This window comes from Thermobia domestica, unplaced genomic scaffold (assembly GCF_964235325.1).
Source record: "Thermobia domestica unplaced genomic scaffold, izTheDome1.hap1.1 HAP1_SCAFFOLD_119, whole genome shotgun sequence".
NCBI lineage: Eukaryota > Metazoa > Arthropoda > Insecta > Zygentoma > Lepismatidae > Thermobia > Thermobia domestica.
Window position 1 is genome coordinate 445,988 of NW_027655891.1, and position 16,435 is coordinate 462,422.

General features: G+C 35.4%; 2 protein-coding genes across 2 annotated transcripts in view; one reads left to right on the forward strand and one right to left on the reverse strand.

The window, feature by feature from the left end:
- Positions 1 to 13,646, forward strand: part of LOC145676378 (uncharacterized) — a 76,353-nt gene extending 62,707 nt beyond the window's left edge. The window contains exon 2 of the mRNA XM_081747229.1: positions 6,798 to 13,646. Coding sequence (XP_081603355.1) covers positions 6,798 to 13,525 — 6,728 coding nt within the window. The 3' untranslated portion in view covers positions 13,526 to 13,646. The remainder of the gene's footprint in view (positions 1 to 6,797) is intronic.
- Positions 1 to 16,435, reverse strand: part of LOC145676375 (solute carrier organic anion transporter family member 74D-like) — a 261,508-nt gene that overhangs the window by 199,957 nt on the left and 45,116 nt on the right. The gene's annotated exons all lie outside the window — the stretch shown is intronic.

Below are 16,435 nucleotides of genomic sequence, written 5' to 3' on the forward strand. Positions count from 1 at the left end.
AAAAAAAGCTTAGGTGAATTTTTTTGAGAGGGTGTAATAATGACAAAAAAACAAAAACTGATTTGTTGAGAAATGACATATTTGGAACCGAGTTTCAGGTGTGTATGTGTTTTGGTTTGAGTTACAATAAATCGCTCATCTATTAATGTTTTGAGCCAGAATTTTTCCTGCTGCTTAAAAACTTCCTAAGGATGGTGCCGTGAAGAGCAGCAATCTTGAATTCTCACTGTGAGGCAGTTAAAATTTTGTTAAAATTTGTTCCTTCCAAATACCTCCACGGGGTTAATTGGGCGCATGGTGCGGGGGTAAATGGGAGGAATGCCTTAAGTGAACATTTTTTGCTTAGAATTCATTTAAATGCTGTGTTATCTTTGTATTTTATGGTGTACACTTTTGTTTTATAGTGCATTGTGTTTATTAAGCTATTTTGTTCAACTTAAGTCTCTAGTGGCCGTTGCGTATGCCAATAGTGCTGATGCTGTAAATAGGATCTGTTTATCTATCCAGAGTTCCAACACTTGTTCTATTGCAATAGTTTATAGTTATTTAGTGTTAGTCTTATTACCTTCTCCTATGTTTGTTTGAATATCAGGACCTGATCTCTTGGCTTTTCTATTTATTTTATTTTATTTTATTTTTTTACATTTTCGGCTAAAGTTTTGACCGCTTATAGTTTTTTCGTATGTGATACATTTTGGATTAAATTCACAGGACAATCTGCTATGCTATAAACAATAACGGGAAGGCTTGAAAAGGCATTCAAATATCATTGAGATTTAGAAATAAGTTACTTCTTATTTTGCGTAAACAAAGGTATATTTTTTTCTAAGCCACATAAAACTGTTAGTTTTTAAGTGGAATACAAGTTATTTACACTAAAGGAAAGCTTTAGTTTTCTTTATTTACACCCAATCACCTCCATGGTATATATTTACTGCTTACGGACCACCGCACTGAACTTTTTCGCTCTGATTTCTTAAACAAAAATATGCTACCGGTATTATTGAAACATTTGTGAAATATGAACATTTCTTTCTTTCCTTTTCTTTCTTTGCTTTTTTTATCAAAACTTTGTTCGAAGAAAACAGCCTCAAATCAGACTACCGTATGTAGACTTTGTAATTACAAATGATTAGCAAGTAGTAGGGTTATTTATGGAATTTGTTAATGTAATGTTAGTAAAATCGCATGAGTCATATTTGACGATATAGTAAATATTAACAATAAATAGGAACCCTTTTAAACATTTTCCTAACGAGTGATTAGTACAACATTGTAGAGTTGTAAATGCCATATAAACAAAATCTTAGTTGTTTTACGATCACCATACTTTCTTTTCTCCTATCGACACTTGTAAGTAAAAATGGAGAAAAATCGAAGAAAAGGATAAGATCACTCTCGTATAGTTATGCGATAGTAAACTGTCTGCATCACTTAAAAAGAAGGTGGGTGTTTATTTTTCTTTAAAAATAATATTATTATTTAGATCTAGTTTAACTTCATTGTTAGTGAATTAAGAGGTGGCGAACTGTGATCTAGAAAGCCACAAATAATGGCGCCTGGGAACCGATGCACTGCCACTCCTCACCCAGTTGAATGTGAGCCATGTGGCTAGTCATAGTCTTTCATGGCTGTAGCGTCAGGAAGTTTAATTTATTATTTACCAAAGTTCATCAGTATTTCAACACTGTGTAACTACAGAAAACTGGAAACAATTTAACTTCTTTCTTATCTGTCTCACCTGCAATTCGCCTCACCTCTATATAATAAAATACAATACTAAAATTCGTGTCACAAAAGCCCATGAAGCACTCTGGCTGACCATATGTCCCACATTTCAACCGATAGCGTCACATAATGTTTGCTATATGTGTACGTGTACGTGTGTGTGTGTGTAAACGTTTTTTTTTCGTTATGCAATAATTAGTACTTTCTTTGGTATAGTATATTTATGGCTATGCCCCTGATCAGTATTGTACTAATTATTGAATTTGGGAAATTCATAATTGTTATGAGTTGACGTTGTTTAGATGTTTTTCCTTCAGATCAATATTATTAAATACGATAGTATAAGTAATTCACTCATTAACATAAAGGAATACTTATAGGTAGAAACAAAATTTGGACACGTGACTCCATCACGAAAACAAATCATAAGAAGGCATTTTTAAAAATATGTATATAAGGGGTTCAAATCTTTTTCAAAGAATGAAGAATCTGACATTAGGAAAAACAAAACCTGGCATTTGAGCTCTCCATTAAAATTAACTGAAGTTGAATTTCCGTTCTTTCAGAAAATTCCGCTCTGAAATAGCGAAAGTAGGGTAAATTCAATTTTACGAACTTCGACTCTTTATTGTGAAACTGCTAAATGTGAGATAGAGGAGAGGGATTAGATATTTAAACTTTTAATCAAAAATGGGAGAATACATGTTTCGAGTGTTCAGGTTACATTGGGGAAAGGGAATAATTTCTATAATATTCAAATTTCCAATTTTTTATTAATAAAGCTTTATGTGAGTATTTGTTAAGTTAGAGGTAAGAAGTCTGGTACATAAGCTTTTAATTGAAATTAATCAAAAACGTATTTCAGCCCTTCCAAAACTTCGGCAGTCTCTATAGTGGGGCAGTGTCTATAACATTCAAATTTCCACTTTTATGTTCGTTTAAACCTTATTCTTCCCATGTGAAGAATTGGCACTTCTATTTGTTCTATTATATGCATTATTTTGCTTTAATAAACATGTTGAAGTAAAGATCTAACAGTCGAACTTCATTTGGGAAACAGGAAGTCATGTGGGAGGTCGAGCCCCAATTTGTCCCCGTGGGTGTATCCCTGCCCTCAACTAAAGGTTTATGGGTAACGAAAAATGTCAAATTTTAAGTCTGGTTCGTAAATAGATGTAGATAAATACCCACATGAGGTCTAGACGGGACGTTATAGGCCCGTTTCGACCTCTTTTCCAAGGCATTCAAGTACCATGAGGTCTATAGAGAACTGGAGGTATTTTTTAAAAAAGGGACCTGTATGAAGGTAATGGTTTGATGGTGTGGGGTGGGATTATGATTGGTTCACGTACACCCCTGCATGTCTTTGAGAGAGAAACTGTAAGAGGTCAGGTGTATCGGGACGTCATTTTGCATCAGCATGTTCGCCTTTTCAGGAGTGCAGTGGGTCCCACCTTCCCCCTGATGGATGATAACGTACGGCCAGGGTGCGAATTACTGGAGAACGAGAGAGAGATTCCCCCTCAAGCCCATTTGAATGATCTCCAAAGAAACTAACTGAAACATCCCTTGTGGGAATGTTTGCTTTCTTCTCGCCTCAAACCATGTTTAGTGGTTTCAAGTTCGAAAAAATTCCACTGGATTTTTTTTAAATATATAATTTTAATCTGATAGTTGTATTTCAGGACGGAATATGTAAACTTTTGACTTCTAATTTTAACTCAAAACTAACTACAATTTATTATATTTTATTTTCTTTTTTCTTTTTTTTCTTTCTTTTTTTTATCGTTGCCCACTTGAAGTATTGTATAGTCCCTATAGTTGTAACTGTGTTCTTAAATCCTTCAGTTTGTCATCGTAAGTGAATTTGTATGACGATGTTATATTAACTCTTTTAACGAAGTCATTTATGGATTTGAAGATGTCTGACATTGTACATATCTTGTTAGACACATTCAATACTTTACTCAAATGTTCGGAAAGATTACTTGTAGGTATCCCACAAAATACGTCATTAATTTAGTTGTTGTCAAAATTATTAATTTAAAAGTTTTATTTGCACGACTGTTACCAGAGCGGGAGAGGTTAAGAAAACGATGTATCATTTTGAATAATTGCATCTTTAGAAGTCTGTGTCATGTTGAGCGTTATTTTACTTACCCGCAATGTCGATAAACGAATCCAAACATTGTATATAACAACGAACGAGCTCCCTTGTGGTACATAGTTAGCATACGGGTCTTTGGGACGGAAAAGCCCCGGCGAAAGCTCTTGAGGTTCAGAGTCTACGTTAAACGGTAGGTCTCCGTCTCAAACAGGCTCGCTGTTGAATAGGGTGCTCAACTTCAATCGTTGAGCAAAAATAGTGATGTCTCCTAAGTATTATTATGATATATATCTTGAATGCCGCAGCATCTTTGAAGTTCTTTTCCTTCTTTCTGGCTTGAACGTCCCAGACAAGTCTAAAGGAGACAGTAGTGACGAGACCGAACAAACTTGTGAAATGAAGAAATTAGCAGAAAACGGAAGAATTCCGAGAAAACTCATACACAAAACTTTCCCTCCACAATTCCCACTTGGGTAGGAGCTAGGATCGAACTTGGAATCTCATACACCGGAAGTGAGCGCTCTACCACCTACCATTAAGGGCCTCGTTACTAACTTTGGTTGAATAAACAAAATTTTAGGTTTGTGCTGGAACACTCAGTTACGTATGTGTTAACACCTTTTAACTTGTATCTTCATGCAAATAGGGTTTCTCACGAGACGGGACGATACAGAGTATTCGTGACGTGATACGAGACAAGACAGCACTCCTCCAAATGGAAATAGTACATTTTCCGAAACAAGACATCCTTTCCACAACACCTTCTAAAGACGAGACAGCTTTAACTTATCACGCAGTCAACTCTAAAATAAAAACAAGTTACAAGGAAGGGTAAAAGAAAGATACATTAATTTAAAAAAATGCACTACTTTACAAGAATAGATAATATATTCTCCAAGTGTTGATTTCATCTCTCTTTTCCTACATTTCATTTTGTTCTTGAAGCCTATGCTACATGAAAATACAAGAAAGTTTTTGCAGTTTGTATTAAATGTGTTTGTGACTTGTAACTTTTTTTCTAACATCGATGTTTTGGAAGAACTGGATCGAATGCTGGTTTCAACCAATAATTGAAATGTTTATTTTGTTTACGACGTAGAAAATGAAGTTGATGGAAAATTACGAATTGCGGTATCGTTTCATTAATGCGTTAAAACTATTAAATGAAGGGAATTCATGTTCAAAGTACAGTATTGTACAATATTATATCAAACATGTTTTATTTCTTATAGCCGCTTTGGAAAATACTACGTTCAATCATATATTTTTTAAATGGATATAAAGATCATAATGTAGTATAGAGCAATTTGATATCTCAAATTGTTCCGGAGATGTGATAAATAATGGAGATAAGCTTGCAACAATGCTAAGAGTTATGTAATTCCGAAAATTTTCTGTGGTTCCTTTTAACCAATTCGTGTTATAATAATAATAATAATAATAATAATAATAATAATAATAATAATAATAATAATAATAATAGTCGAAGCCTTATAGCCAAGTACACTTTATCACTAAGATTGTTATGATGTAATTGCTTATAATATAAGAGATACAATAGCTACAACATAAACTGTTAACAAAATTGCCTGGACATGAATCCGAATAGCTTGGGCTTAAGTTTAAAATAAGAAATTGTGGTAAATAAACTTTGCCGATGACGCCAGATAAATTGAATTTTTTCTAAATAACATAAAGATCATACCAAAGTAAAAAGAATCTAAAATTGAAATAGTTAGTAGAAACTATAAAAATCTTTAAAAACTATGAGTTTTTTAAGCTCGTGTACTAATCTGGCGACCATAATCTTCTTGCTCAATTTGTTATAAATACAATTTTCAAAAACAGTCGATATAATGTCGTGGAAGCAAAGGAAACCAACAATGTTTTAAAAGGTTCCTACAGATACGCCATTTTATGCAATACAACAATTTTTAACAACGTTCTTTCATATGTAAGTACGGATTGATTTATCAAATTGTTGTAAACGGCATTATAATCTTTGTGTCTATTGAAAACTATTATGCGCTTGGTTGTTATAGTTAGTACCTTTTTCAAAATAAAGAATTTGATGTATCATTGTTTCCATTTCTTCGTATTGTCATCGCAGTATTCGATACTAAGGTACTTCCAATATGCATTTTCCCTTGCAATTCACTTGCAATATTATTGTAGTAGAGACCTTTGAAATTTGAATGTTTTCGATACTGCAACGCCTTCGGTTTGCAGCATTAAACAATAAAGGCAGTAAGTTTTCGTTTAACATGCAAATTTGAAATATAGAAAAACATTGCTTAGTGTTATTTGAAAAATCTTGTTATTGGGATGGCAACACTGTTAATTTTGTTGCACTAAATAATACATCAAACAATATCTTCCTGTTAATATTTCCATGGTACGAAATTTCAGCGATTTTTGTTTGTGTAAAATGGAAAATAATTTAATATGTTGCATTTTACACAATATCTTTATTTTGATTCTTGAAGTTGTTTTAAAGTATGTTGGCAGCCCTGAAGTCATATTTAGACCTCAAAGGACCTACTTAGACCTCGCGAGGACCGCGTTAGACCTCACGAGGACCGAAATAGACCAGTGAAGTTCGGCATAGACCTCATAGGTATTTGAGTGCTTGGAAAAACCGGTCTTAGCAGGACCTTTTTGGCATGAATAAACCTCATGCATCTATCTATCTATCTATCTATCTATCTATCTATCTATCTATCTATCTTTTAATTCTTTGTAAATTGTTCTAGCATCTCCCGAAAGAGGTGACTTCCTCTTATAAACACTCCCCTTTCGGTTGACTGTTGGATAAATCAAGAGGTTGCATGTTTACCGTTAAGAAAAACAATAATGTATGTTGTGTAATAAAAACAACTACTGGTTAAGACATGTAGTACTGTACTAGCCAGTATTAAATCACTGCAGTAAAATACTGATATATTTCTAAATTTCGTTTCAGATCCCAAAAGAAGCAACAAGACCTACAAGCAACAAGACACTAGTAAAGAAGGTGGCACAGGCTTTAATTTACCAAAAAATACTCCTAATAAACAGCGAAACAGCGCCAATGATCTCAACAACCTTTCTGGTCATCTTGAAGTTCTAGTGAATGAGGAAATTGTCGACAGCAAATGGCTTCAACACAAAGGAAATACTACGAAGAAAAGTTCTCCTGGGCCACCGTCTAAATTGACTTATCAGCCAAAACCCTCAGCGAAGATTATAAACACAAATGCTCCACAAAGCACGTCGTCACCAGCTTATATACCTGTTAATCTTGCCAAACCTTTAAAAGTAACTATTCAACCACAAAAATCAGATAAAAATACTAACACAAGTCATGTACAGGGTACATTATCTCGAGAACATAAATCAAACACAATAGCTCCATCTTTAAAAGTGACTAACCATCTACAATCCTTCGAGAAAAATAGTAATAACAGGACTCCTACACGCAATACGTTATCTCCGGGATCTAAACTAGCGGCATCAATCATTTCAACGTCTTTGAATGTAGCTCACCAATTACAATCAGTAAAGAAAATCAGTAACAACACTCACGATACACGCAATACACTTACACAGGGATCAAAACCGAGTACAGCTGGCCCATCTCAAAAAACAACTGTTCCACAATTATCTTCAAAAAAGAGTACTAGTACAAGTATTTCACGTAATACTTCATTTCAAGAATCTAAACCTACTACGATTCGTTCAATGGTAGAAATAATAAGACAACACCTTGCAAGGAAGATCGGTAACACAAGTTCTCGTCAGAATACAGTACCTCAAGGGCCTAAACTAAACACCGTTACTCCATCTTTCAAAGCAACTAATCAACCACAATCTTCTAGAAACAGTGTTAAATTAAATAACTTGCACAGTACATTAGCTCCAGTACATAAAGCAATCACTCAAAGTTCTCTTTCAAAAGTAAGTAGTCAGTCTCAAGTTTTAGAAAAGAACGCTATATCAAACTCTTCACGCCATATTTCATCTTCAGCATCTAAATCTAGTGTTGATTCACTTTTGAAAGCAACTAATCAACAACAGTCTTTAACAAACAACACTAAATTAAATCCAGTTAAGTTGGCCACATTAAACACAAGTCATAATGGAAGCAGCTTTGCTTCACACTCAAAAAGAACTAATCAGCATCAACTTTCAGGAAAGAATATTGAAATAAGTCCAGTACCTAAAGCTATTGGTCCACTATCAAAAGTAAAGAGTCAGCCACAGGTTTCGGGAACGAGCAACAAACCAAGTCTTGCGCATAGCACACAAGCTCCAAGATCTAAGTTTAGTACCAGCCGCCTTCCATCGAAAGTAACTAGTCAGCCAAAATTAGTAGAAAAGAATTCCAAACCAAGTCTTGCACGCAATACGCAAGCTTCAGTATCTAAGCCTGCTACGACCAGCCTACCTTCAAAAGTAGCTAATCAGCCAAAATCAGTACAAAAGAGTTCCAATCCAAGTCTTGCACGCAATACGCAAGCTTCAGTATCTAAGCCTGCTACGACCAGCCTACCTTCAAAAGTAGCTAATCAGCCAAAATTAGTACAAAAGAGTTCCAACCTAAGTCTTGCACGCAATACGCAAGCTTCAGTATCTAAGCCTGCTACGACCAGCCTACCTTCAAAAGTAGCTAATCAGCCAAAATTAGTACAAAAGAGTTCCAACCTAAGTCTTGCACGCAATACGCAAGCTTCAGTATCTAAGCCTGCTACGACCAGCCTACCTTCAAAAGTAGCTAATCAGCCAAAATTAGTACAAAAGAGTTCCAACCTAAGTCTTGCACGCAATACGCAAGCTTCAGTATCTGAGCCTGCTACGACCAGCCTACCTTCAAAAGTAGCTAATCAGCCAAAATTAGTACAAAAGAGTTCCAACCTAAGTCTTGCACGCAATACGCAAGCTTCAGTATCTAAGCCTGCTACGACCAGCCTACCTTCAAAAGTAGCTAATCAGCCAAAATCAGTACAAAAGAGTTCCAATCCAAGTCTTGCACGCAATACACAACCTTCAGTATCTAAGTCTGGTACGAACAGCCTACCTTCAAAAGTAGCTAATCAGCCAAAATTAGTACAAAAGAGTTATAATCCAAGTCTTGCACGCAATACGCAAGCTTCAGTATCTAAGTCTGCTACTACCAGCCTACCTTCAAAAGTAGCTAATCAGCCAAAATTAGTACAAAAGAGTTCCTATCCAAGTCTTGCACGCAATACACAACCTTCAGTATCTAAGCCTGGTACGACAAGCATACCTTCAAAAGTAACTAGTCAGCAAAAAGTAACACAACAGATAACTAAACAAAGTCATCAACGAAGTACACTATCTTCAGGAACTAAAAGTAGTGTTGTTGGTCAACCTTCAAAGGCAACAATCCAGCCACTGTTTTCAGCAAAGGGTACTAAAGGAAGTCCTTCACGGAATACATCACTTCCAGAAACTAAAGTTAAAACTATTAACATAGCTTCAAAAGTAAGTATTCAGGCTCAGTCTTCAGGAAAGAGCGTTAAACCAAGCTCTTCGCTCAGCACGTTATCCCCAAGACGTACATTTACTACTAGCGGCTCACATTCTAAAGTAACGAACCAACTGCAATCTTCAGTAAAGAGTACCAAAGTAACTTCTTCCCGCGGTACGTCATCTCAATTATCAAAACCTGCTCTTCCACCTTCAAAAGTAGCTAGTACCCCACGATCATCAGAAAAGGTTACCAACAAAAGTCCTATAAGTAAACCGTTGTCAAATGGACTTAAACCTAGTACTTCAGCGACAATTTTAAAGTATACACAAATTTTACAAAAAACAACACAAAAGCATCAACAGAATACGCAAAGTTTTGTAGCAAAAGGAAGTCAGACATCAACAACTCTGAAGAGTTCTGTGAAAGTAACATCACAATCAGTTACTTTCGTTAATATCACCAAAGAATCTCAAGCGAAACAAAGTAAAATCTCTGCAGGGCCACGATATACCACTGCAGCAACAGAACGCAAAGCAACTAAAAGTCTAGAAAAATCATCAAGTGGGCAGTTCACTACCTCTAAATTAACTATAGATTCTACTAAAGAGAATACAATAACAAAACATAAAGAAATATTTCATGCTAAAGTAAAACCCACTCTCAAACCAGATGCAAATAATTCTAGGTTCACAAAACCGTCTGCAGCACAAAGTTCAAAAAATGTTAGTGAGAAGTATCATAATACCGTACTCAAAACAGCAAAACCAAAAGCAAGCACAATTTCTCAAGAGCAAAAATCTTCAGTTTCGAAAGTCACAAGATCTCTTTCAACTACTGCCCCAGCCAAACTTTTGCAAGTCAATAATATTAACACATCAAAGAATCAACATGGTTCATTGAGTACAAGCAATAGTTATAAGGCACTTAATGAAGCAAGTCATAAACTTGAATTTCTTCCAAAACATGTATCAGTTAAAGGACTACCTACCAGTTCTGTACTGAAAGTTTCTCAATCAAAACAAATAAATACAACAAGTAAACAAGCACCTGTATCTTATGGTAAAGTAACTCAAAAACCAATTAGGGTATCAACTCAGAAACAAGCTATAACAAAGCTCCCTTCATCTCAATCAGTGACAACAACAGCTAGTGTGGTAAAAGCTTCACCACTCAGTACTACAAAAGGAAAATCAGCTTCATTAAATACCAATGCATCTTCGAAGCTAAATAATGGGTTCACACAGAAAGCCTCAGCTTCTTTCCAAGGAAAACTTTCAGTTTCAACTAAGGCATCACAGACTACCGCTCTTAAGTCTACAACCAAGTTAACTTCACCTCCGAGCTTTAGAGTAAGTCAAAAGCTTGGAGACGGAACAACACAGAAAAGTAACCAATTGAAACCTTCAACGTTTGCTACAGTTAAGCTAAGAAATTTAACAACTGCGTTTCCAAGGACAGCAACATCCAACAACGTTAGTGCTACAAAGAGGGAAACAGTCGTCAACGCATCTAAGAAACCAAACAGTGGATCCACACAAACAATCAAGCAATTCAAATCTTCCGTTTTTAATAAACCACCAGCGTCAACTACTGTAGTTCCCAAAGTTTTACTGTCTAACACCGCTATTGTAACAAAACGACAAATTATTTCTCCTAATAATGGAAAGACCCTAAAGCCAAGCAGTGCAGCTATACATACACCTCTTGTAATTGCTAAAAATACTTCTACTGCTTCTATCACGCAAACTTCGACTAACGCTAAAGTTAATTCTAATGCAAAACAACAAACTATCTCCACAAACATTACCCAGAAAGTCAGCCAAAAACCTAATAAAAGTGTATCGAAAAATCCTTCAATTGTATCTCCATCAAAATTTATACCTAATAACTATCTTAATGTCACAAAGAAACCACAAAATGTTCCTTCAAGTTTAAAGATAACCCCGAAGTTTCCTGCTGGTTCAAGCACAAAAGTAACTTTGAAACCAAACAGTGCAACTACTCCAAAACGTAGCCAAGGAAGTGCAAAATTTCTTCCAACAACAAAAGGAGCTCCTGCTACAGCATCAATACTCAAAGTTTCTCCCACATATAATCCAAATTCAACCAAGAAATCAACAACTTCAGGAAATCCAATTAAGGCAACTTCTAAGTCAAGTAGTGGTAATGCGGTTAAGTTATCACTTACAGCCACAACTAAGCAAAATGTTTTAACTACTGCATTGCCAAAAACATCAACTAACAAACCACCTGAGTCTTCAAAGATACCAACTCTTTCTTCAGACTTTAAATTAACTAAACAGTCAAATAAAGAAACACAGAAAAGCAATCAACAAAAATCTTCACCCTCCATCACAGTTAAGCCAGGTTCTATTACTACTGCATTGCCAGACGTTTCACAGCGTAATAACTCTAATACTTCACCGAAACAATCAGTCTTGACAAATGTAAGAACAAGTCCGAAGACAAATAGCAGTATGAAGGTGAAAAGTAATCATCAGACAACTTCATCCTCGGTACGTGTTAAGTCAAGTTTATCAACAACTATATTGCCAAAACTTTCAAACCTAAATAGTAATTCTAAGAAACCAACAGTATTCACAAATGTGAAAACAACTGCGAAGCCAGGTACTGGGAATACGAAATCAACCAATCAAAAGAAAAATGCAGCAGTTAAGCAAAGTTCTTTAAGTACTGCATTGCCAAAAGTTTCACAGTCCAGTAATGTTAGTACTACTAAAAAACAAACAATAACTTCAAATGTCAAATCAACAATGAAGTCAAATAGTGGAACTACAAAGACCCCTCAGAATAAAAGTTCGCCACTTGCAACAGTTAAACAAAGTTCTAAAAATACTACATTGTCAAACGCTTCACAATCCAATAAAGTTAGTACTGTTAAGAAACAAACAATAGCTCCAAACCTTAAAACAACACAGAAGCCAAATAGTGGATTCACACAGAGAAACAATCAGAATAAAAGTTCGCCACCTGCAACCGTTAAACAAAGTTCTTTAAGTACTGCAATGCCAAAAGTTTCACAATCCAATAATGTTGGTTCTGCTAAGAAACAAACAATAACTCCAAACGTGAAAATAACTCATAAGGTCAGTACCAGCACAGTAACGCGTGATGTAACTAAATATTTGACGGGTAGTAGTGAAAAAGTAAGAAACACAGTAGCTTCTTCTATAACCAAGTCTGCACCAGATAGCAAAGTGAAAATAACTTCTCAAACAACTCAGAAATTGAAGAGCAGTGCAGCTCCAAATCTCGGTATCGGTAAAACTTCTAGTTCTGTAAATGGTTCAAAAACATCGTCTACTGGTGTTCCAGTATCTACTACAAAGAGAGCAATTAGCGCACAAAATCGTACAACAAATAGTGCTAAATCAGCTCAAAATATCTCACAATCCCAATTGCTGGCGAAGTCTGTTTTACTTCCAAAACTTAGCACCATTATTCCGAGCACAAAGGCCAAACAGTTTAATTCTCTACAAAAGTCCACTTCCGCAACTCAAAATAGTACTCCTCAAAGCGCACTAGTATTAAATTATAAAAATACTTCGGCTAATATAGTAGGTTCTATAGCAGAAAACATTCTGAAAGAAATTAGCAAACAACAAAAAGATGTTGTTAAAGTAATTGAAAAAAAGTTGTCAAACATAAGTTCAGCCTTCACCAAGAAACCAATTAGTGATAACAGGAAATCTGGAAAATCAACTGATTTAGAATCAACTACGAAATCATCAACAATTAGAGTGGGAAGACGCAAGAAATTGCCCCATAATACTCTAATTGATACAGAGGCTTTAAAGAATGAAATACGTCGCACTCTGCAACCTATAACATTAGCAACTTTCTATCCGAGTGTTGCACCAAGCAACGATATCGAATCTAGTGACTTTAAGGCTCAAAATGATAACGTCCCGTCTCCCAGAGGAGTGAAACGGCAGCGCCTGTTAGCGATAACTAACCAAGGGAAAACGTATCAGAGAAGACATTATCCTGCAATACGTGGGCAGGAATTAACGGGTTTGAAACAAGTAGAGGAAGAAATCGAAGAAGAACACGATGAACACGAAATATCGTACAGGGTAAAGAGCCAGAAGTTTGATGACGATGATGACTACTTTTGGAATTCGCAACCCGCTCACAATGCTTATGGTCACCGCTATGTACGATATAAAAAATTTCTTCGGCCAAGAAAAGAGTAATAATAACCTTATAATGTATTTGTAAGGACAAAATGGACGTAAACATATTGCTCTTTAAAAAAAAATATTTAGTTCTAAAACACAGATCTATACTTGTGTTAAAGTTCCATTTTCCATAGTTCAGAAAAAGATCGTTTAATGTGAAAGAGTACCGTTAGTACACAAAGTTCGTTTCTTTTGAAATGTTACAACTGTATAGTACACTCATGTTAATATATTGTAATTTGTCTATTATTTGTAATAAAGTATTAAGCGAATATCTCTGGTTTTTGGTTCTGCATTAAAATTTCCCGGCATCTTTCTAAGAGCTTCGAATGCTCTTCAAAGTTTCATCTTAAAGTATAATGGCAGATTTACAGTGCAAAATCGAATACCTCAGAGAGTCAAGCAATAATCAGTGCATTTAGAGAATATTAACGCTTGTGTGTAAAGAGATCTCAGAAATCTAATTGAAGCTCATGCCCAAACTTAGGCAAATTGTTCGCCTAATGAAATATATAAAACCTATAGATGCCTTATGTCAAATAATTACTGAATTTAAGTTAAAAATCACATTCTGTTTTCTTTTAAAGGAATACAATATAATGTTGAAATTCGGAGAATGCAACATCCTAAAAGATGATTAACAATCAAAGAATCTAATACTATTAAAATATTATAATTTGTATGCGAAAGGAAAGTATGATATATAACTGTTAGAATAATCGTTGTTTCAAATCCACAACCGGGATAGCAGGAATCAAAAAGCATATAAAGTACTAGACCTAAGAGTGAACGCTTATGGTGTTTGTGGGATTTATCAGGGAGCAATAAGTGAAAATAATTGGAAGTCTCTTTAAAAACAGATTTGAACAATCCAGTTACATTTTACATAAATATAACAATTCGAAAACCTTTTAGATTTCCCCACCACGGTATGTATAAGTATGGGGAATATCATTGAACTGATCTACTCTTCCATTTGTCTGCATGTCTGTCGATATTATTAGAAAAAACTTGTTGATATGTTTTCTCAAAATTAGGTGCCATCTCATTATATTGAACTTGGAAGTGATAAAGCAGTCGCTTTTAATACTATTCCGTACTTTAGAAATTTATAGAATTATAACTTTGTTAATCGAGAATAACTAAAATCTGAGACACATTTCACAACTTGAGGGCCCTTATTCGACATTGCCGTGTAGTAAAGGATCTGGCTAAGGAGACGCTAGTGAATGGGTCGCTCCTTGCATGCATAAGTTGACGTGAATTTGTACAGAGGTGTGGCAACACCGCAACCTTCACCTTTGCTAGCAGCATTTAAGCGCAATTCGTAGTGACGCTGAGGCTTGTTAAAATGATAAAATTAAAAACATTTTTATAGTAGGCAATTCTGTCAATTAAAATGAATTTATGATTAGATACCTTAGAAACTATGTTTAGAGAAAACGTTGAATTGCAATAAGTTAAAGCCACTGGAGCAAATCCCGGAGGAATGGGGAGGAAATGTACCCTCCAATCTTGGATTTCGGGAATCTGTCCCCCCAATAATCTGATTTGAAATGTACTTTCTGGAGAAATGCGATGTTTTGTGTCTGATTGCCACAAAAGAAAGTGAGATGAAATTGATGACCCCCCAGAATAAGCCTCAATCTGCCCGTATCTCAATGTTGAACACAACTCTACACCACAGCACTGGTTTATTAAACTTCAAAAATATTTTAACATCGCTTAAAAAGATTGTGAGAACGGTATTACTTGTTCCCTCCAATGTTAAAAACAGATTTGCGCCGCTGGTGAAAATCAGAGCAAAACTGAACAGAACCAGTACTGGCAGGTAAATCATGACCCCGCATTCTAACATGCAATCTTTGATAATTGACAAAAAAAAATTAACACTAAAAATAAACTTAAGATTAAGACAAATTTTTGAAATAAATAAGGTAGGTGGAAGCAACGGGAATTCATTCAATCACCTTCCTAAAATATGTTGCCGAACGAACTCTGAAATTACAGCAGCAGTTTTCCTTTAAGAACAAGAAAGATGGGAAAAAAGTTACGTTCACATTGTAAAGTGGTTCCAAATTCTATATTTTCCAAATGGTATTTGTTCGAGCTGTGGATTGGGTAGCAAAATAGGTATGCCGCGACGGGAATATTTTATATCACTATACACTTCTTAAAACTTTGTAAAATAGAAATTTGTTAGCTATCAAAAAAATCTTTCTGTACAAGTTGAACTTAGGAGATCTAATTTTGTAATTCAATAGCAGCATTCTTTTAGTTCTTTTCTTACAATTTAAAGATACAAAAACATTTGAAGAAACAAAACATTTGCCTTCGGGAGGTTACTTCGTCTGTTCCGTACAGAAGATCTGATAATGCATTTTAATATGTTTTATATTGTTGAGGATCCAGCCTTGGGTTCGACTCTCGTTGGACCCGCACCGAAGGAAAACTTTATTTTTTAAAATTACAATTATGTAGTGTCAAGGCTCATACAACATTTTGTATAATTTTCTTCCTTCTGTCATTAAACTTGGCACATGAAACAAACGTCCTATGAGTCCCTCAATTTTTCCTTTTAATTTTCCGCTTATGCTTTATTTTGCCGTTCATTGACAAACATGAGGAAATGCTGAACATGTCTGCCGCCTTATTGCTCCCGTGATCAGCAACGAGGAAGACAACATTTCACTTAGGTATGTATCTTCCGTGTGTTTTCAAGAGTAAGAGTTTTTCTCTTTTCATCCAGAACATCGAGTTTTTGCCGGGTTCGGTTTTGATTAGTGAGGATCTTGAGAACATCGCCACGGAAGAGGACACCTGCACCGTTGACAACAAGTGTGACGTCAGGTCAATGTGTAAGACATGGGAGGCGTCTAGATGGACGTCTTTGAGAATATTTGGAATATCATGAAACGAGAAGGT